The following is a 21150-nucleotide window of genomic DNA, read 5'->3' on the forward strand; positions in this document are numbered from 1 at the left end:
TAAGCCACCTGGTCCAGCCTGCATTTCATCCTCATTTGCTGCTTAATGGTCTGGTATGCCTCAAGGAGAAATGAAAAGCAGGGGGACATGAAGAGGATGATGAGGGAGGGAATTTTTTAGCTATAATGGTAGACAGTCACCATTGGTCAGAGAATCTGAAGTTTAAACAATGAGGTGAATATGATGGGTTAGGATCCAGGTGCCTCTGGGATGATAGGAAGTTCATCTTTATGCTTTCCAGACTGGTTTGTGAAAGGAAACGTGCTGATGTTGGCTTCTTCAGGATGGTTGTAGAGCTGAGGTATTGCAGCAAAATGTAACTCATCCAGAAAGTACATTAATTGATGCCTTTATTAATCTTACTGATCACTAATCCTGTCATATATTTTCTTAAAACTTCCAGAGAAGCTCACTTGTGATCTTTGTTAGTATTCATTATTATTTTTGTGCTTGCCAAGTATGCTTGCTTTCTAGAACTGATTTCCTTTTTTCCAAAAACCTGCAGTAAATAAATATTATAGACATTGAACTGTCTTAAATAAAAAGTGTTAAATTAAAGCAAAAGGAAGTTCACTAAACAAAATCAAGCAATTATTAATGAAGCAATAATTTCACTTCTGCTTTGGCTTTCCAAGAGTATCTTCTGTTGTCTTGAGCACCCAAATCAGATAATTGCTTCTTAAATTGTTTTGGGATCTTAACTTGATTTCTATATTTACAGCCCTTCTTTATACCTCAAAAGAGAGATTCTGAATTTAGATAGGACCTAACAGAAAAGATGCCATAGAACTTTTTTTTCCTTTTCTTTTTTCCTTTAGTCTTTTAAGTCTTTTATTCTTGAGATTTCCCAGAAGCATACAGCTAGGATCAGTTGAGGGAATCGGGCAGTGAGGCTTGCTGCCTTACCTGCAGCTATTATGCTAGTGTGAGGCACTATGAAAAAATATAACAGCCTTATCAGCTATTGCCTCCACAGAGAGCCAGTGTGCTTTTAGGTCTTAAAAAAAAAAAAAAAAAGGCAGCTGAACATGCCTTGATTATTGAAATTGATTGCAGGGACTGGTGATATTAAAAACTGAAAATGGATGAACAAGCAATAGTAATTGTTACCTCTCCAGAGGAAAGTGAGATGCAAGCAGCTGTGAAAGGATTGTGAAATGCTGTAACAATACAAAAAGGATTTGAGATGAAATGTTATAGTAGGGTATGCTTATTGGCTCTCTGATGTTTTGGTGTTTATTTTTCAGTCGAGTAGGAACTTCAGTTTGTGTAATTTTGCCTGTATGTTGAAGGCTTTCTTAAAAAATAAACAAACAAACAGAAACACCCACAAAAAGATGCAATGAAATACTGGAGGAAGAGACAGAAGAATGATAAAGAAGCTGAGACACTCTACAAAAAGCAGAGTAGAATGGACACTCCTTTTAAAATAATGAAAGGATGAGAAAAGAAGAATTTAGCAGAGTGTTGTATTCAAGGTTCTGTTCATTCAGCATTCCTATATATTTTTGACTACTTACTGGAAGTAGAAGAAACATCTAAAAATAATGAAGATCACAAGGAAATGTGTGTAAAGCAGCAGCATGGATGAATCTATTTTAACAAATACTTTGGAACTGTGGAAACTTGCTTTTTAGTAGTTATGGTGATGTTAACGCTTGAAGTAATTCCAATATACTATAAACTACTTAATGTTGGGGCATTCCAAGGTGGAGAATCTCTCTGAATCATCTCAGTAAAGCTTAAAATACTAATTGCCTTCTAAATGAATTGGGAACTGAGACTGAAATGTTAATTGTGACTTCAGGCTATAGTGCCCTATGCAGTGTCTAAATCAACAGTGCCCGAAAGTGAAGCCTCAGGCTTATTTGAAGCTTCTATAATAGTACAAATAAGCTAGTCTGAACTAGTCTTGGTCATCTTTTGAAGACAGTAAGAGGTTTTTATGCTGATTAAGATTTAGTTTTCTATATAGCTTGTAATAGCTTGATGGCAGTTCTTAAGTTTTGACAGTTTATCTTGTCGTATGCCTGACTAGGACTGACATGGTTTTATTACTATTTTACTATCACATTAGGAAAATACAGCACAATGTATATGCTTCATCCCATAAACTGCTCATTCCAAGGCGAACTAATGATCCCTTCATTTTATGTGTCAAATAAAAAAGCCCCACATCTATATTTAGGTAACTTGCTCACAAGATACGGCAAGATATTCTTACTCAGTGGGCAGCACAGTGAGTTGGCAGTGATAGTGTTTCACATGACTGATAATGCAGAAGTTTCTCTTGGTAGTGCTGTGGGTAGGACAAAGAATCGTGATGAAGAGGGAACAAGACAGAGATAGTTCACAGTATCCCCAAAATGCCTATCAGAAGAGCTGCTTAAAAATAACCGCGACTGCATGCCTGTGGTATTTTGGAAAAGGGGAATTGATATGTGGTAGAAAAGATTCTGTTTATTTAAAGATTTACAACTATTTCCAAACTTGTTTAAAGGCTACAAGGGATTTCACTTCGTCTAGAGGTAACTTCAAGACAACTGTGTATACACTTACATTACAGATTACTTCAGAGGTAAAAGTACAGAAAGAGTAATCAGTAAACACAAAACTGCTTTCCGTTTCGACAGAAAAGCCATAGTATTTATGATGAAAGGTTAAGGCGTAAGGTACAAGGAGAGTCGTATGTTTCCCAGCACATGGCTGATAAAGGCAGATCAACACAGTGACTTTGTCACCATCTTTTCTGAAGAAGAGGGCACAACCGCAGATACCACCAGGAGTGCGTCTGCCCATGGCTACACTATCGCATCCTAGCCCTACGCTGGCAGCTGGTTTGATTCTGGAAAACGGCTGGGTGTGAACTGACTTTTGATCATTTGTCATCTAATCATCCACTGTGTTTTTTCTTTAAAAAACAAAGAAGAAAATAAAAAATAAGAAAACACAACACCAAAAAAACCTCAACAAAATGAATCAGGTGGAAGAACCTGAGGGCTGTGTTAGGCTGTGAGCTGAGCAGATACAGGATAAAGATGTATAGGGATTACTCTGAGGTGCTTTGACTGGTGGGGTAGATACTGTAGGCAAGATGTGGTAGATGGTTCTCTCAGCTCTCATAGTTTCCGTTACAGGCATAGTAGGTGCATACGCACCACAAAGGCAAGAAAAGGAGCTTACTGCTTAAACTTTGTTGTGATTCCCAGGAAGAAAAAAAGCGTATATGGTGAGTGGCTCTCATGTGTGGACACTTACTAAACATCCTAAGTCATCAGTAGTTAATTATTAAAAACTTCTAGTAGTTGTTTACTGAAAGTTCCTATTAGGTAAGCCAATTAATCGTTCATTTAGAAAATTCTTCACCCAACACAGGCCAGCTAGTTTGATCTTCATCCTTCAGTGGTGACAAGGTTTATGTTTGTGCAAGCAGAATACAGCCTCACCTAGAAATCTGCTTGTTTCTGACTTCAAAAAGGGCATGTTTTCTAAAATTATAAGTGTTAGCACAGTTGTCCTGAAATGTTTAAATGAAAAATGATAGCAAAATCTGGGAACGGACATCCTGTAGAACATGCTTAGGCAAAAGAATGGTGATTTCACGAGTGTGGAAATAATGTTTTCTTGGTGGGAAGTAATCCTAGTTAAAGGAAACTAAAGCAGCAATTAAAACAAATATTAAGGACAGGAAAAAAGGCAATAAAATGTCTATTAAAAAAAGTAAATGTTGATGCATAAGGGACTAAAAAGTGAATTCCAGTGTGGCTGGAGATATACCACTCAATACATTTTGCATGCATAAAAAAATCCCAGATCAGATGTAGATTCAGTGACAGATGTGCATGGTAAAACTCTAAATAAGATAGCAAAGGAAGGAGTAGCAGTAGTTATTTCTGTTGCAGGTTTTGAATAAAGCAGGGAGATATATCTACCTCATGTAATGCTACAGATGAAATAAAGATGTTTGTCATCTAAAAAATAAAAGGATATGAGGTGGCATCTGCTAAAATAAACACTCTGAGGCCAACAGGTCATTTGACTGTGAATTAGATAGACTACACAAGGAGTTTTCTGAATTGCTGAAGTTAACAAGTAACTGCAGAAGTCTTAGTGTCCTGCTAGTCTGGTTCCAGGGGAAGTTCCAGTGAAAAGCTGCTTTTTTGCCTTGCTGAAGCTCGTGGAGGCTCCGCGGGAACTGTCCCCGGTGCACTCCATGCAATGTTGTCCTCGGCGCTTGTCTCCCTGGTGGACGCTCTCCTTCCACGTGAAGCTGATAATTTCCAAACTGAAATAACTGGGTGTCTCTCTGCACCCTGGGTGCTGCCGTCTTGGCTCAGAGTCTCGTTTGAACTTGTAATGAGCTTGCAGTCTCCTTCCTCCCCCCACCCCATTTGATTCTGGGAGACAGTAACTGCTTGGGTGTTTCCTGAGTCCTTCCTGTGTTGTCTTAATAGAGCCAAGCTATTTTAATCTTTTCTACGTCTTCATGGCTGACCAAAGTCTGTCTGTAGGCCAACTTATCTTGTTTTCATCTCTGAATATATTTCTATTTGTGATCAGCATTTGTGTGTCATTTTGTTGTGTTTGGTTGTTTTTGTGGGTTTTTTTAACTCTTCCTTGAGCATTGAATAATCAACACCTTGCTGTGGCTGCCGGAGCATTCTCACACAGCTGGTATTCCATACTCATGCTATTCATGTTACAAGCAGCCACCTCCCATGGGGTCCATGCTGACAGGTTTTCTTTTTGGTAACTATCACAGTTGGAGGTGGTGAGTCTGAAGAGTTGCCCTCCATCCCTGCTTTCTTGTGATTCAGAGTTAGGAAAAGATCAGCTGTAACCATCCCTCGTGTAGGGAGGCAGAGAGCAGCTATATGGAGAAGTGTATAGCCCCAACAGATGTTGGCTGCACAAAATTAGGTGTTGATCAGCACACTGAGATCTCTGCTGGCTGCAACAGCTTAGGGACAAGCGTTTCTGGATTTGCTTTTTGTTTTGTAGGGTAGCTAATCACTTCTGGCTCATATCACAATAAGCCTGTGGCATCCCAGCATCTTTTTGCAGACCTTGAACACAGATTATGTGAATTTAGACACATCTTTAGTGTATTTGGCAATTATCAGATATTTTTAAGGTTTAAAAGTAGGAGCCCAGGGATTTGCTGTGTTTCTGTGCAACTTTACCAAAACTTAAGGCTCTGTTCCCTCTGGTATCTGTTTTCTTCTTTATCTTTCCCTACCTTCTTTTTTATTTTCTTCTAGGGTTGCATTTCTTAAATCTGTACTGAAGTTGTCAAGGCTAGTTAGAGGAAGAAGGTTGTGTGCCTGTCTCATGCAGTTTCTGTATTGCAAATACAGCTGAAGCTAATGAAAAGAGACCTCTATAATCATTGTACAGCAGCAGAACAGAGTTATATTTTTATGGCTTTGACAGCTACCTGGAAGGTGTCTATCTCTGGGGGATGAGAGTTTTTAATCACAAAAGATTCTGCTTTCTTGTTTTTAACAATTATTGGACAGAATGGTTACAATATTGACATCCCTGATGCAGTTGTTTAATGTATGCATTGAGAAACAACCCTGTATATATATGCATCTAAAATTTCAGACAGAAAGCTCCAGTCTGAGTACCATATCTGGAACGAGTCCTTATGCTATGAGATAGAGGAGAGCAAAATGGCCATGATCTTTCTTTATCCTTCTGGCACATGGTACAAATGTTGCACTATATATGCACATAGCAATAAGGGACTAGATTTATCAAACTTTGCTGTCAGGCAAACTCTGATTGACAAGAATAACATAAATACTCCAAAGGTATTGTGACTTTTGCTTGCTGTCAGTAAGCATTGTATAATTACCAGCATAGATAAAACATTGCAGAGTTATGAGTCCACCGTGGAAAAGCCTACCACTGTTGTCATCAACTTCAGACTACCCCCTTTTGTTTTCAATATTTCTGATACCAAGTAGACCATTTATTGTGGGGTAAAACAGAAAGCTCTTTACCTAAATAAAGTATGGTATGTTTATCGACTATACATATTTTAATTTTAGGTCCTTAGAAGAACACCATGATCATCCTAACGTGGTAATGGGAGATCTTCAGTCAGATGAAGAAGATACAATGAACAGTTCTGATGAAGATGATGACACAAATTCTGATTCCAGCAAAGGGGAGCCTGATCCTCAGGAAGATAAACAGGTATCTTTTTATCTTTATCTTCTGAAGCTATTCCTCACTCTTGCACTATTTTGTAAGTTGTAACCTGTTGGGATATTTTCAAATAAAAGGCATTGACTCAACATAACTTTATATATTTATTTTCATCATTCTTATTGTTTAGTGGGTTTTTTTCCCTAAAAGTGTAATTTAATGTGTACGTTAGCCTGGTATTAAGAGGTCAAGTTTAGAAATATCCCACTACAAAACGTGTGTTGCCTGGCGTATTTGTTCTTAATCTTTCACTGAATTGTGGAGCTGTAGACCTGCCTACCATGCCCCTCTAATAGAGCTATGTGCACAGACGTATGTTTAAAGATCTTCAGTTTTGAGACTTGTAAATACCTTTTAATGAGGCTGCTACGCCTCACAGATCCTAGAGCGTACTCTTGTGCTCTGAACATTTAAAATCAACCTTTGATTTGTCAGCCTTGGTCAAGCCCAAGGAAAAGGGGCCAGGCTGCAAGGTCTGAGAAGGTCCTTCTGAAAAATCTCTCAGAAGCTGTAGTTTTGCCTCAGTGGTCCTATTTCGGGGGTCTTGACCATGCAGCAAAGGCTGTGTCCCAGTAACCACTTCTGTGCAGACAGCTTTCTTGCATTTGCAGGTTCTTGCATGCTAACCTACGAAATCACTGCTTGGTGCACAGGGGACAGGTGACTGAACGATTTTTTAATTCTTCCTTTTCAATGGCATGAAACACAAAGGGCTTGACCTGCCTTTCAGCATTTAAGTTCCTTAATTCACTCCTTTGGTGCTGAAGAGAGACTGTTGGCGTGTGTGCAAGAAGCCTGTTGTCGTAGGGTTTCAGAGCCACCTCTGTGGCCCTTGGAGGAGTATAAGCCACACTTGACTGTTGTGGTTGAGGTCTGACCTTCTGCTAGCTTCTGTGAGTGCCAGATTGGAGTGATTTCCCCTATTTTAACCTTATTTATTCTTCAAATGAGGAGCAGGAAGAGAGCGCTACCTACTTAGAATGAAGTGAAGTTCTGGGGGTCCTATCCCTCTCCTTGGGGATACCCACTTTATTACTTCTCAGTCCTGGATACCCTGACACCAGCCTGCCCATAGACCAGTGCCTCTCCTCAGCACCAGTCCTGGCAGCTCTCTTTCCTTTGGTAGTAGTAATATTTGCTTCCTTTCCTTAAATTGAATGATAATTTAAAAAAAAAAAAAAAAAAAAAAAAGGCAATGAGACTTTAGTGCTGGAAGAGAAGACTTGATGATATGTCAGACCTGAATGTCATTTAACCAAATCTTCTGAGAAATAAATTGGGGGAGGGAAAGAGAGTCGAGGGAAAAGCTTGTTCCTGTGAAACTAAACAGGACCGTACCTGTATAGAAGCTAACTTACCTTGTGTGCCTCTAGAAATGCCTGCAACCTTTCATGATGGAGCTTTACAGGAAAGCGTCCCCGCTATGAGGCTTGTCAGGCAGGTTTCACGGAGTAATTCGGCGCTTTCTGTGAAGCATCTGCTCGTCGGCTTGCTTCAGCCGCCTGCAGCACGTGCGGCCGGCAGCTGGGGATTAACAACCAACTTCCTAACAGGGAGAGCAGATGCAGCGGAGAATGAAGCAGTCTGCATCGGTCATCAGCTGGGCTTGTTTTTATTTTTCCTTACCACAAGCATCTGGCTGTTTTGATGCTTTTATCCGTTAGAGGAGTTACAAAGTTCCTTCCCAGTGCCGTGTATGAGCACCCAATTTGTATCCCTTCGGTTCTCCCATTAGAGACTCTCTTAGGCCCAGAGTATCTTTGGCTAAGCAAATGCAAAGTGGCCTTTTCGGTGCCAGCTGGTATGTGAAAAGTCTTTCAAATAGGGTTGAAAACAGGCTGTGATATTTCATTTTGTAATTGTTTAGTGTTAGCATCTTGTTCTCAAAATACTAATTTTCATCTCATTTGCAACTGTCACGTTGACAGTGATGGCAGATACCTTGCTCTGCATAATTGGGTTACTTGTGAATTCAGTCTTGTAAGGAGAGTGTCAGCTGTGCTTTCTAAAAAGGCATAGAGGCCTGAGGATGGGTGTTAATCTCGCCTGAATCCGATTGACCCTCATGGGGTAGATCTAAGTGTTTTTTGGAAATAAGTTTAACTTTAGAATTAAAATCCCAGTTCTGTGTGAAGATGTCTATGTAGTATATAAAATAAATAATGTATTTTGCATACATGTGATGCAACACCAAATTATTAAATTTAGAAATTAATTTGAATTTAGTAATTCATCAATGTGTTGTATATCCTGTGATGTTTTAGTGCTCCTCATCCACACTCTTTCTTTGCAGCCCATTGAAATGAAAGCCTGAATATCTAATAGATGTGGTGACAGCTGGCAGAAGACAAGCATATGGCAAACCATGAGAGCTTTTATGGAGAAAGGTGTTTTATCTGAGGGAAATTATACACAGGAGTTACACTGTGTAGAAAACATATTTGCATCCTGACACCTGCCCCCTTTTGCTTTGCTATACCTGCTCCTTATATCTGACGTTGAACAGTAGCATTGATTTTTTGGAAGCCAAATGTGTGCACATAAAAAAACATCGTATCTCCACAGTGTTTCAGGTAGATGACAAGGCTCGCACTTCTACAGCTTGCAGTACGGTTGCTATGTTTTTCAGCAACTCCTTCAGTAGATGGTCAGAAGCTGACTTTTCTCTTCAGTGTGATACTTTTCTCCTTTCGTCTTCTTTTTCAGTAAAGAAAACGCGTATTTTCTTTAAGATGTTCCTGAAACCCATTTGCGTTTACTGCAAATATTACTTTGCTGTATTAATCAGAAAAAAATTGAATAATATACAAATATTATCCGTACTTTACTGCTTTTGCTAACCAATAATTGTCCCTTGCTAGGGCTTCAGTGCTTCCTGTAATAATTAAATAGAAAGGCTGATAGTGTTATAAAAACTACTCTTAGCTAACATTGTTGTTTCCAGCTACAAGCTAAATTGATTTTTTCACAGATCCTGAAAAGCCAGAAGATTTCAAAGCCAGGAGATTACAAAGCAGTAGAAAATGTTTTTATTAGAAATAGCTATAGAATAATTACATTGGATTTGAGGAACTACTGGTCTGAAATGATCTTTACAACAGTTTTAGTAGGTGCATAGTATAACATATAATTTTATTTGCAGAGTAAGGCATCTGGAAAGAAAACAAAGGTTTACCATATTGCCAAGGAGATCATGAGCTCAGAGAAAGTGTAAGTGTCAATGGTAAATTTAACAGCTACTCAGTTTATTTTAATTGGGCAATTAAAATTTAACTGTTTTCTTTTTCTTGCTTTTTTGATAGGTTTGTGGATGTGCTAAAGCTCTTACACATTGTAAGTATCAAAAAAAAAGCTTCCTTTTCTATGTTTATTCTGTTAAAGTTCTACATTTAGGCTTTATTGTAGTGTATGTGACTTTTTTTTTCTCCTGTGTCTATGTATTCAAAATATAAAAATTAATCTAATTAAGCAGAAGTTTAAAGTTTTAGATTTTATATAATGGATGAATATTTTGGTGGTTCCTTCTGCATCTCCTTAATTAATGTATGTGGTCTTCCAGCTGAGAATTGCTTGAATATTGCAAATGGAATATCCATTTATTTTAATCAGCATCATATTTATAAGCCAGCTTGTACTATAGCAACGAAAATAAAAATCTTTGGTTAGAATAACCTTTAAAGTAAGGGGAGGAAGGTGGGAACAGTTTACCTTTAGAAATGGTAAATAAAAATACACATTCTTCAGGTAATCTAACTAATTAGCTCTAATGGTGCATCCATCACCATGGCAGTGTGTTTTTTTAGGCTGCAATTCTTTGACAGATGCTTGCTTTCTGATAACAGCTGTGATTGTAGTATATGCAATGTGTTGTCCACAGCAAGGGTTAAGTATTTAATCCATGCTTGTGCAGACCAGTCATCTGTTAAACATGCTGCGTAGAAGGTGATAATAGTAAATTAATGAAGAATTTAGCTTTCTCTAGCTCCATTTTATGTGTTCTCTGTCAGCTTCTAAGTGATATGTGTTTGTACCATTTTGTCACTCTATTAAGCACAAGCATAATGATTTTTTTTTTTTTCCTTGGGCAATAGCACTGGTTATATTGCAAACAGATGCGTTAGTCTATCTTTGTTGAGAAGCATGTTCTGTGAAACTGGGAACAAAGGCTCTTATAGATGGATGTATATAGTCCTGTAATACGGAGATCTTTCAGGAAACAAAAAACTTACCACACCACTAGCTGATTCCTATTTTGCCTTGCCATTTTAGTAATTGATTTTCTTATTCTGTTGAGGCTTGGTTTTTAACAGCTGGGTCAGGCAATTGCGGCCAATATGTAATTTATATTCAACATGGTTTCTAGTACAGAACTCAAGCTTAAATACTGCTTAAAGGAAGAAACAAGTTTTAAGCTCTATGATTTTCAATTATCATATTTTTCAGGCATATAACTTATATCTTAAAGGTGTCTTCGCTTTTCAGTGTGCCAGTTCTTCAGGTAACGTGCAGTACTGGAAGGAAAGGCCGTTGGTGCAGAGGATGGAGGCAAGCAGAGGAAGAATGTGGGAGAGGGAAAGTAGTAGGGAGTTTAGAAAGTTTCTGGGATAAACTTCAGGTTGTCTGCACATTGTAAATGTGCTGTAGGATGTGTTTTGCTTTGTTTTAATGGATAACGCGCAACTCTGTTCATGACAGTATGCTAGTTTCTACCTGCCAAATAAAAACCCATTAGAAATGTTTTTGTTGGCTAGCAATAACAATTGACATGTATTCAACCTGGTCTACCAAGAGGATGCTAGGCTAGGAGTTGAGGAAATACTTTGTCCTTAGCTAGTCCCTTGGCCTGCAGCGTGAACCTTGATGAGTGTCCTTGTCAGACTGGGCACCAGTTTTGAAGCTGTTTGTGTGTGTGCATTCTTCATTAAATAAAAATTGCCATACCTGAGAAAGGTTGCAGAGACACGTTGTTTTATTTACACAGAGTGGTATGCCTGAGGATTTGTGTATGTCTGTCACAGACATTCTTAAATCTGTTTATTTAATCATCTATTTCTTATGGATAATATTTAAACGTTGATAAAACTACCCTTTTGATTTTACCTGTATTGAACTACTTTGGCTTCAGTGTCAGGATTACTAACTGCCAGTCAAGCAACCTCTGACAGATTTCTGGAATTAAAAGTTAGATTCTCCCTAGGCTGGGCTGTTTTACCCATAGTAAAGATTTGGCTGGTGAGGTGAGGCTCCGTTACACCTTCTGAACCATCTATTAGTGATTTTCCAGAGAGTAAATACTTGAAATTTAGTGACTCGTTCCATTAGGGATGATTTGAAACTAATAGTATTCTCCTCAGTCTGTCTTACCAGGACAAGAGGAAATGGTCTCAAGTTGCACCAGGAGAGGTTTAGATTGTATATTAAGAAAAACCTCTTCACTGAAAGGGTAGTCAGGCACTGGACCAGGCTGCCCAGGGAAGTGGTTGAGTCCCCATCCCTGGAGGTATTTAAAAGATGTGTAGATGTGGTGCTTAAGGACAAGGTTTAGTGGTGGACTTGGCAGTGTTAGGTTAATGGTTGGACTTGATGATCTTAAAGGTCTTTTGCAACCTAAACGATTCTATGATTCTGATTCTACCAATGCTAATTAACGCAGCTCATGGCTGTTAGAACAGTCAGGGAAGAGGACTGTTGATGTAAGAAAAAGGCTTTTAAGTTGCTGCTGCTTAGAGCATTTGAAGTGGAGTCTGAAGCAGTTGAGAAGGTGGGAATGCGATTGCAAACTGCTTAGAAGTACCACTGATTTTTTTTTTTTTAGCATTTTTTTCTTTTATATTGACAAAGTCAAGTTAGATGGAACAACTCTTGCAAGATACCAGGGTGCCAGCCTATTTGGACACTGTTGCACTTTGTAAGTACACCTGGCTGCTTCTGTTGTAGACAGACTACAGAAGTTCTCTAGAAAATGACAAACGCTTGGGGACACTTCTGTAACATGAAATAAGCTAGTCATAACAGAGATAAGGGATTTAACTGGCTTTGCACACTGATGCTCTCTCAAACATACTTGGTGAATGGGGTTGCCTGAGGGAGGAATCAAACATTAGATGTAATCTTGAATTCTCTGTATTTCTGTAACTATCATAATGCTCTTTTAGAGGAGAAGGTTCCAGTAAAATGCTGTTAGAAACTCCTGAAAACAAAGGGGCTTAAATCAAACCAGCTCATCCATAGGCATCTTTGCGAGATGGTTCATGCCTGGCCTCCAGAGGGTAAACAAGGGTTGAGAAGATGCCAGAAGTGCTGTTTCTTCCCTAAGGGCACTTGCAGGAAAAAAAAGGAGCGGTGACCTGGATGTAAAACATAAGTGACATAAGAGAAACAAGCTTGTCACCACTGTCTGAGATGCTCTGTGCCCAAAAAACATCTGGTGTTCTTGGAAAAGGAGTAAGGCAGGATTGGTGCCACTTGTGCTTCTGTATTGTGGGATTCTTTGGAAATGGTTTGGTTTGCTAAGTGAGAGGACCTCCTCCGCAGCACCCTGTTGCTGTAAGGGTAAGCTGCCTGGCTTATTTGCTGTCATTTCTTTTGTCTATTTTTGTTCCTAATTTTGTTCTTTTGCCAAAACCTACCACTCTTTTTGATTTTGTTTCCTCTTCTGCTACAGTATGGGCAGTGAAGCTTCTGGTCCAGCAGAGGAACGTGCTTTTTGGGATGGCTCCGTTGTTTGCAAGGCTTAGTGTGTAACTTCGTGCTGTGTGAGCAAAGAAAAGCTTAACCCTTCGGGCTTTTGCCTGAGACTTTAGATCTGTGCATCTGACTTAGGCCCCAGTTCTGTCCTTATTAGGACTCTCAGAGCAAGTACGAGGTTGTCAGGAGGCACCTGTAACTTTTCTGCAGCCATGAGATCAGCTTCTTATTGGAGAAAGCAGATAAGAGGTCAAACTTTTTTTTCCCCCCCCCCCCTATTATGTATCCCTCCAGAGCCACTTACAAGAATGGGAAATTCTGGTTTAATATGTTTCCATTTTCAGAAGACATTTGCAAAATTGGATATATAAAAAACTCTCTCTCTGTAGTTTTTAATGTATATATTAAACGTAGACTTTTTGTATATTGTAGCCAAATATTATTAAAAATAATTCATAGTAGATTTGGAAAAAGAATGTAATGTGCATATTGAGGAATAAAATAGCTATGGGTCTTGGAGCAAGGGAAGTCCTGACCTCTGGTCCTGGCTTACAGCTGACCTACTCTTTGGCTGTGAAAAATTCTCTCAACCTCCAACTCCTCTTTCTCCAGCTGTAAACCTTTAATATTTGACCAGTCTGTGGTGAATACGTTGATAAATTTTTAGTCTATGAAGTGCTTTAGAATTGCTGATTGAGGCATTTGACCATGAATTGCAGCTGTAGTCACCTTATTAAACAGGCTAATGAAATAGTTTTGGTTTGGAAGGAAACATTGCTCTGATACCCAGCCTATTCTTTGAAATAACATTCTGGGAATATGCCACAGTCAAATCATTTATTATTGTAAAAAATTAACGATATTATATTGTTAAACACTTATAAATGATTTTACTACCTGAGAAAAAGGTGTGGAACTACGTGGCAGCTTTCCAGAAGCAATCTCATATCTTTGAAAAATGTCACGATCCACACTTACTCATGGTCTTCATTAACGATCGTTGCTATAGTTTAACTTAACAGTCTATGGTTAATAGTTTATAGGCTGTAGGCAGTTAAGACTGCCTGTTTATATTTTAAATAATGTATTTGTGAAATTGTCTTTATCTGTATTCCTAGCAGTCATGTTTACAGTTTGTCACATATAGCAGCCTGGCTGTTCTCCAGAATGTGAAACTTCCTCCTCTTCCCTCCTCCCCTCCCCGTAGGATGTGTGTGTGTGTTCCTTGAAAAGCGTCCAAGCACAAACATATTTTTTCCCCTTAAATTACACTGATATTTGAGCTATCTGCAGGTGTATTTAGCTGGGAGTTGTACCTCAGCGGAAGGGATTATGGCTTATTTTTGCTTTGCTGGTGGTTCTAGGAGAACAGATCCAAGATGAATATTGGTTGAAGCCTTAGGAGTAAAATACGTGACCACATTTAGATCGTGTAGTTCTTTCTCTTCCTGTTAAATTTACAAGAAGCTTTAATTTCATCCATTTGAAATTATCTTCATTCAGCTATTAGGTACCTGCAGGTGCACTTAACCGAGTCAGCAGCTAAGCGAGGGTTTAGTCTGGTCAGTACGTATTTTGGTTTACAACTAAACTTGTTCCTTTGCTCCTTAGACTGACGCGGGCAGGTCGCTTCGCTGCGTGCGGGATGGAAAGAACTGAGAGGAATTGTGAGTCAGGGCCTTTGCAGAGGGGAAGTGCGTGGGCTGATCGCAGATGATTCACAACAGGGTCAGAATTATTTCAGATATCCCGGCCCTTTGCTTATTTAAGGAAGCTGCACTGAAGGAGGGGTGGGAGGAAACAAAAGCAGCGATGGTGGTATCCTCCTCAAATATTGTTTAAAAGCTGCACAGCTCTAGGGGGAGTGTATACTAATAGAATAAATAAAATTTCCTAAACATTTTCAAGTTGGGAATGTTTTATCAGGCAGTAATTCAGCAACAATATGTACTCAAAAGCCTTTAAAACTGTCTAAACTAGATTTTCATACGGACAAGTACCCAGTGGGATGCTGTCTAAGCCTAGAATAAACTAAGACTGTTTCTGGTTTGGAAAGAATGTACTTTCCAGGGATGGTGGTGAGTGCCATCCTCTTAAAGTAGCTGTGTGAAGACAATTACCTTTGCCTAAGCAGTAAAAAGTGGTATCAGAAGATTATTATTAGACCAGAATATAATGTAGAACTAGAAACTGTAAGCCAGCATTTCAGAAAGTGTACAATAGCCTCCCTGCTTCTGAAAGGAAAAATTATCCTGGTAAGAAGCTGGGGGATGATTCAGTATAACTAGAATAATCTTTCGGTTTTTGTCGTGCAGCATATGCAACTTTTGTCTAGAGTTGCAAATGGTGTTTTTCAGTGAAATAAGCACATTAATTCCAAAGCATGGCAAGTTTTTTTTAATGAGTAAGATTGTAATGTTTGAAAGGCTCATTTTTAATTAGAAAATCTCTCTCTTTAAAATTCGCTGTAATGGATTGCTGCATTGCTTCAAACAGAATAATTTCTAGGACGACTCAGGTGACTTGTCTTTCAACAGACTGATGAAAGCAGTACTCTTCAGCAGTGTTGCATAGTACTATATGCTAAATATGTTTGTAATATGAATCACTTCTTGCATATATATATAGATATCAAAGCAATGTATATATTATTTGCAACAGCAATTCTGTTTTTATTTAGCGTGAGTGGATTTAGTTTTAGAAGGAATTAGGTTCTGGTGCACTAAATGACTATTACTGCAGTTTCTAATTTTAAGTCATTCACCGACTTGTATAAAAAGTTGTCTTGCCTGAATACCTTCCGCCTTTTGGAGTGAAATTTCAGGGCTTACTTTTTGAGTTAACATATTTTACATTTGGTAATTAAAACAGACCTGTTCTATGTTTTGTCCTTTTGGATAAGAAATTACTTTTTCAGAAGGCCAGTGCCTTCAAGTGTAAACACTGTTAACTCCAACCTTGTTACGTTTGTTTGACTTTTCCTACCCCCGCTCCGCAGGCATGTGCTCTCTGCCTTCAACTCTTAAGTTTATCTCAAGATGAACTTGGCATGACAGTTACTTCACACCCACTGCCAGGTTAAAAATAAATCTTAATATGATTACAGTGACAAATGCATTGTACTGCTTCTGTAGTGAAGACTTGATAATTAAAAAAAAAAAATAAAAAAAAGGCGCGTTGAAGTTTAGCTCTTTTGTTGTTTAGCAGGCTGGTTTGCATCATTTGAAAGTTTCACGTTATCTTTCTTCCCTGCGTTTCCTCTCTGCAGGCCTTCCTCCGTTTAGTCAGTTGTGGAGGGGGACGGAGGGGGTGATGAAACAAAGTTTTGGTTGGCTGTTTTAATGATAGTGTCTTTCATGGCATGATCCAAAGCCTGATGAAGCTGATGGACTTTGGATCAAGCTAGTCAAAAGACCAAATCTGTATTTGGAAAACATCCTGCAGACTCTTTGAATGCTCTATCTAGAAGTTAAATAAATGCTCTTAACTACAAATGACATTCCTGTCTTATCTACTGGTGCTTAAACCTGGCTCCCTGCTCTCCTTTTATTGTTTGGTCAGGGAAAAGCCTGGGTTGTTGATTACGCTACAGACAAAACTGCTTTTCTTTTCATTGTGCAAGTAGCCTTATAACATTCAGACAAAATTCTTGTCGGTCCCATGGCAAAGTACATACAGTATATTGTGTGTGCATGGGATTGGGGGGGGAGTATTATCATAATATGATGATGCATTTTGCATGAAGCTCTCCAGAATGCCTCATCTGAGCTTTTGCCATTGTAATTCCATGTATCATTTCAGTGTTAAGCAATGCCCTAGGGTCAGGAAAACCCATAAGATGCAGCTGGTAGTTAACCTATGTGTCACTAGTCTGCACAGAGGATGTAAAACAGAACATTTCCATATGAATAACGCCATCTGTTTTTTAACTCCCTTGCATTTAGTTCTCAGCCTTCCCCCATCACAGCTATTGCCCTGTATCTCCTTTCAGTTTCTTGTCGTAACTCTGCCCAGTCACAGCCTTCATGACCCAGAGGGTCACAAAGCAAGAAAGTGTGTCTGGAGCTCACGCTGCCCAGAGCTGATGTAATGAGGAGAGAGGGCAGGGGAAAGTTGATGCTTAAGTTTGAGAGACCCTAAACAGTGCCAGATGCTGGACTGATGAGATAGCTAGTAAGACCTGTAGTAGTAGACCTGGGGAGGGGGAAAGAAGGGGCTTAATTTTTTTTTTTTTTTTTTTTTTTTTGTTTTGTTTTCCCCAACTTGAGGACCCTACAGATTTTCAAAGGCAGATGTGGACCCCATGCACGTTTAAAATATAACTTACTGTTGTATTTAGGAACATGTTGTTGGTCACCTTTTTCAAGATACCTATAGATAATGCACGCGTTATCAGGTTTCAGCAGACCATCAACTCAGAAAGAGCTATTACGGATTGTCTTTTTTCCACCATTGCCCAAATTTAAGTGAGACTCAATAATACAGCACACCACCTAATGTGGATTTTCTTTTTTTGTCAGTTTAGACAGTGTTATTTTTCAAGTGAAATGCTAAATTGCTAACCTTTTTGAAAATTTTGGTTGCATGTAATCAGGGAAAATGCCTTGTGTAATGGATACTGAGTTTCAATATGGATACAATCCTAGCCATACTGACTTGTGTGAGGCCAAGATTTTAATTCTAAATAGTTTAATGAGGACCAATAAGCCTCGGCTCTGTCCTATTGGGAGCTGGTTATAGCCTAAAAATGCTATAAGAAGATCCTTCAAGCATAAGAGGGGTTTTCCTCCTCCCTGCAAATGTTTTGGGGGTACCAATGTTGGTTTTGATCATCGTTAACATTTGAAATCTCATGGTTCCCATATATTGTTACAATATCTTTTTGTTAGATGTTAATTTTCCTGTATATATAGAAGAGCTGCTACATATAGTAATTTTTTGTGACCCTACATTTTTGTCCAAGAGGCACATCTTCCACAAGGGCATTTTTAGATGACTTATGAAAACTAGTATGATTTCAAAATAAGGTATTATGATTGTATTAGCTGATTTAACATTTTTGGGTTTTGACCCAAATATTAGCAAGAAGATACTCAAGGCTGCCAAAACCCTTGCAGACACAAGCTTTTTTTCCCCCCCTTAGTTTCCTCATATGTAGTACCAACACATTTCTTAAGGGCACGTTATAAAAATAATGAACAGCTTCTATGTTATGCATAAAGGAGCAAGAAAGTAAAGCTCCAGCGTCAAACCAAAGGGATTAAGGCAGTCGCAGGGGAGTAAGTTGAAGCTGCAGAGAAACGTAACCCAGATGGTACCTGCCTTGCCTTTGGTAATAGGGAGCAGCGCCTGGAATGTCTGCAGAGAGAACGCCGTTGTCTGTGTTGGCGCTTTGAAGGCCGTTGGCTCATGGGAAGGGGGGTTTCTCTCCTCTTTGTACTCCGGCAGGATTTCCGGGATGCTGTGGCACATGCCTCTAGGCAGCTTGGAAAGCCAGTGATTGAGGACAGAATCCTGAATCAGATCCTGTACTACCTACCTCAGCTGTACGAGCTCAATCGGGACCTCCTGAGGGAACTGGAAGAGCGATTATCTCACTGGTGACTATCAATAAAAGGATACCACTCCTTTGATGTTGTTGAAATTTATCTGTGGGGCTTATGTGACTCCCTGTGACCACAGTTTGACTCTTGTGTTTCACGTGCTTTCTTAATTGACAGAATTGACTTTGAAAGTACAGGAGATAATTTTCTGTTTAGATGTACTTTTTGCCATTTGGATCTATCCAGAAAGGTCCAGAAGGCATGTCAGTACATGTTTTTAGCAGTCACACTTTTTAATTTAAAATTTCATTTTTAATTGAACATTCTGGTCCCTGCACGGGAATGATAAATGAACTGGTTTCATTAGAGGGAAAGGAGGCTGTCCTGAAGACCAGTTTGCATTTTAAAGGTAGTTGAGATATATTAACCAGAGACAGTGCTGATTGACAGCCACAATCCCATTGAAGTCCATTCTCAGTTACACTGGTGGGTGGATCTAAATCAGCTATACAAAGCCTACTGACAAAGGCACTGAAATGGGTGAAGACTGTAATCCCATGCTTGCTATTCAGGGTTGGAGACTGCATCTTGAAGTTTGAAGATCTGTCTCCTCAGAAATCCAGCTTGTACTAAAGTGTTCATTGGGTTCAAGACCATTTTAAACACACTGGGTATTAAGTGGTTGTCATCTAACGCTAAACTAGTGTGTCGAGGTGTGCCTGGTAAGGTTTTTCGGCGTAGCTACTGAGATGAATGCCTATCTGCTGAACTGTAAGCGTTTTGTTCAGAACATAACCTAGCACATCTTACTGTGAAAAAGATAGATGTTTTGCTGTAGGGTTAAGATGTACACTCTTTTTAGCTCTAATTGCTCTGTTTTTTGTTTCTAGGCTCGAACATCAAAGAATTGCTGATATATTTGTTAAAAAGGGTCCCTACTTAAAGATGTATTCAACTTACATCAAAGAATTTGATAAAAATGTTGCATTATTAGATGAACAGTGTAAGAAGAATGCAGGCTTTGCTTCAGTAGTCAAAGACTTCGAGGTACTGTAGTCTTTTGTAAGATATATCCTATTTTGTGGCTTTTCAGCAGTTGTGATCTTCCATAACACCTATCCTCCAATTTGTTTGTGTTTGGTTTTGTTTTTTTTTTTTCTGCAGTCTTGGCTTGAGATTTAGTAGGGTGGAAGTGCAAAGAAGTAAATTCAGATTTTGTGAAGTAACTAGTGATTTTGGCTACCACAGTGAGATACGATAAAGGACCTTGATTTTCTGACAATGCAGCACTTGCTACAAATTATATCAAAGACACATTAACAAAATCTCTAGCTGCCTTTTTTTTTTTTTTTTAGTTTTGTCTCCTGATTGTACTATGCACCGATTAACTGTCCTATTTTAACCAGGTTGATTTCTGTACCACATCATAAGGCAGTAGCTTACTCATGGGAATGGTGTTTCATTTCAGTTGGAAACATAAAAAAGTGAATTTTCTCATCTGCATATTTCTAGAAGTTTCAAACCCAGCACATGCAGCAATCCGATGAAAGCTGATTCATGTCCCTAAGAGCACTGCCAGATTTTTACATAACTCCCTTAGAACAAATCAGAGAAGAGGTGCAAACTCCCTAAGCACATGATCCACGCAAACTGTGAATTTAGCTCCTATTACACGGGCTTCCCCTTGGGTAATCCCTGCTCCGTTTGCTTACCCGTGGTTCGAAAGGCTGCTTACAGTGGGCAAAGGAGGAGCTTGAGGTAGAGTCAGCAAAGACAAGAAGAAGATAAGAGGCCTTTTTAAGGCCTCGGTGTTTCAGATACACAGTATTTTGAAAGCAAACTCAAGATAATTAACGTTTTTGAAGCATGGATCTTTTAATTCTGTGTTGTCTTTAGAGGTGTGGATTAATTAAAACTTCTGCAGTGAGCACTGCTGTCGTCTCTGCCTTTCTGCCGATTACAAAGGAGCATGTTGCCCTTGCCACCAGTGTTTCCTCACCTCTCGTCCTCATAAGCAAAAGCACCTCATAAGGATGAGAAGCTCACCTCTCGTCCTCATAAGCAAAAGCAACTGTTTTGAATCCACAGCATACGAGTGCTTACCGATGTCTTTTAACACATGATTAATTTTGCATGCAGTCTTCCACACGGAAATGCTCACTCTGTAGCATGGTGTTAACGCTCTGGTAGTTTTTAAGATAAAGCTTATCCAATGTAATCGGTAGTTGTTTGTAGGTATGTTTTCTTTTGCTGAAACCCTTGACTACCACAGAATCATTGCTTATTTTGGGTGTTTCCTTTCAGATGAGCCCCCGCTGTGCTAGTCTGGCCCTCAAGCACTATCTGCTCAAGCCAGTTCAGAGGATTCCCCAGTACCGGCTCCTGTTGACAGGTACAGTCCAGCTCCTTGCAGGATAACGAAGCCAGTCTTCACACGTCCCAGGAGACTTGTTTTCAGGCGGTTGTATCCATCTGTAAAGTGTGTTTATCTGACTTCAGATATGTGAAGCTTTTTTAAAAGCATGGCATGGGTTTATAGGCTTTGTTTGTTAATATTGATTGCAATCAGATAAATAAGCGAGGTGCTAATATTCCCAATACTGTGGTGTGTTCTCTGATGGTGCATTCAGCAGTACTTGGAAAACACGAAACCTGTGGTGGTTTTTGTTTGTTTCTGTGGTAATAGAAGCCAGTAATTTCCTTA

The 21150-nt window shown here is 39.1% G+C and overlaps 1 protein-coding gene across 1 annotated transcript in view; it reads left to right on the forward strand.

Annotated features, from left to right (window-relative positions):
• FGD6 (FYVE, RhoGEF and PH domain containing 6) overlaps nucleotides 1-21150 on the forward strand; it is a 77418-nt gene that overhangs the window by 25691 nt on the left and 30577 nt on the right. Inside the window, exons 3-8 of the mRNA XM_082310555.1 lie at nucleotides 6057-6204; nucleotides 9359-9426; nucleotides 9519-9549; nucleotides 18352-18503; nucleotides 19337-19493; nucleotides 20751-20838. Of these exons, the coding sequence (XP_082166681.1) occupies nucleotides 6057-6204; nucleotides 9359-9426; nucleotides 9519-9549; nucleotides 18352-18503; nucleotides 19337-19493; nucleotides 20751-20838 (644 nt within the window). The remainder of the gene's footprint in view (nucleotides 1-6056; nucleotides 6205-9358; nucleotides 9427-9518; nucleotides 9550-18351; nucleotides 18504-19336; nucleotides 19494-20750; nucleotides 20839-21150) is intronic.

Source organism: Platalea leucorodia (genome assembly GCF_965183815.1).
Source record: "Platalea leucorodia genome assembly, chromosome: 4".
Taxonomy (NCBI): Eukaryota; Metazoa; Chordata; class Aves; order Pelecaniformes; family Threskiornithidae; genus Platalea; species Platalea leucorodia.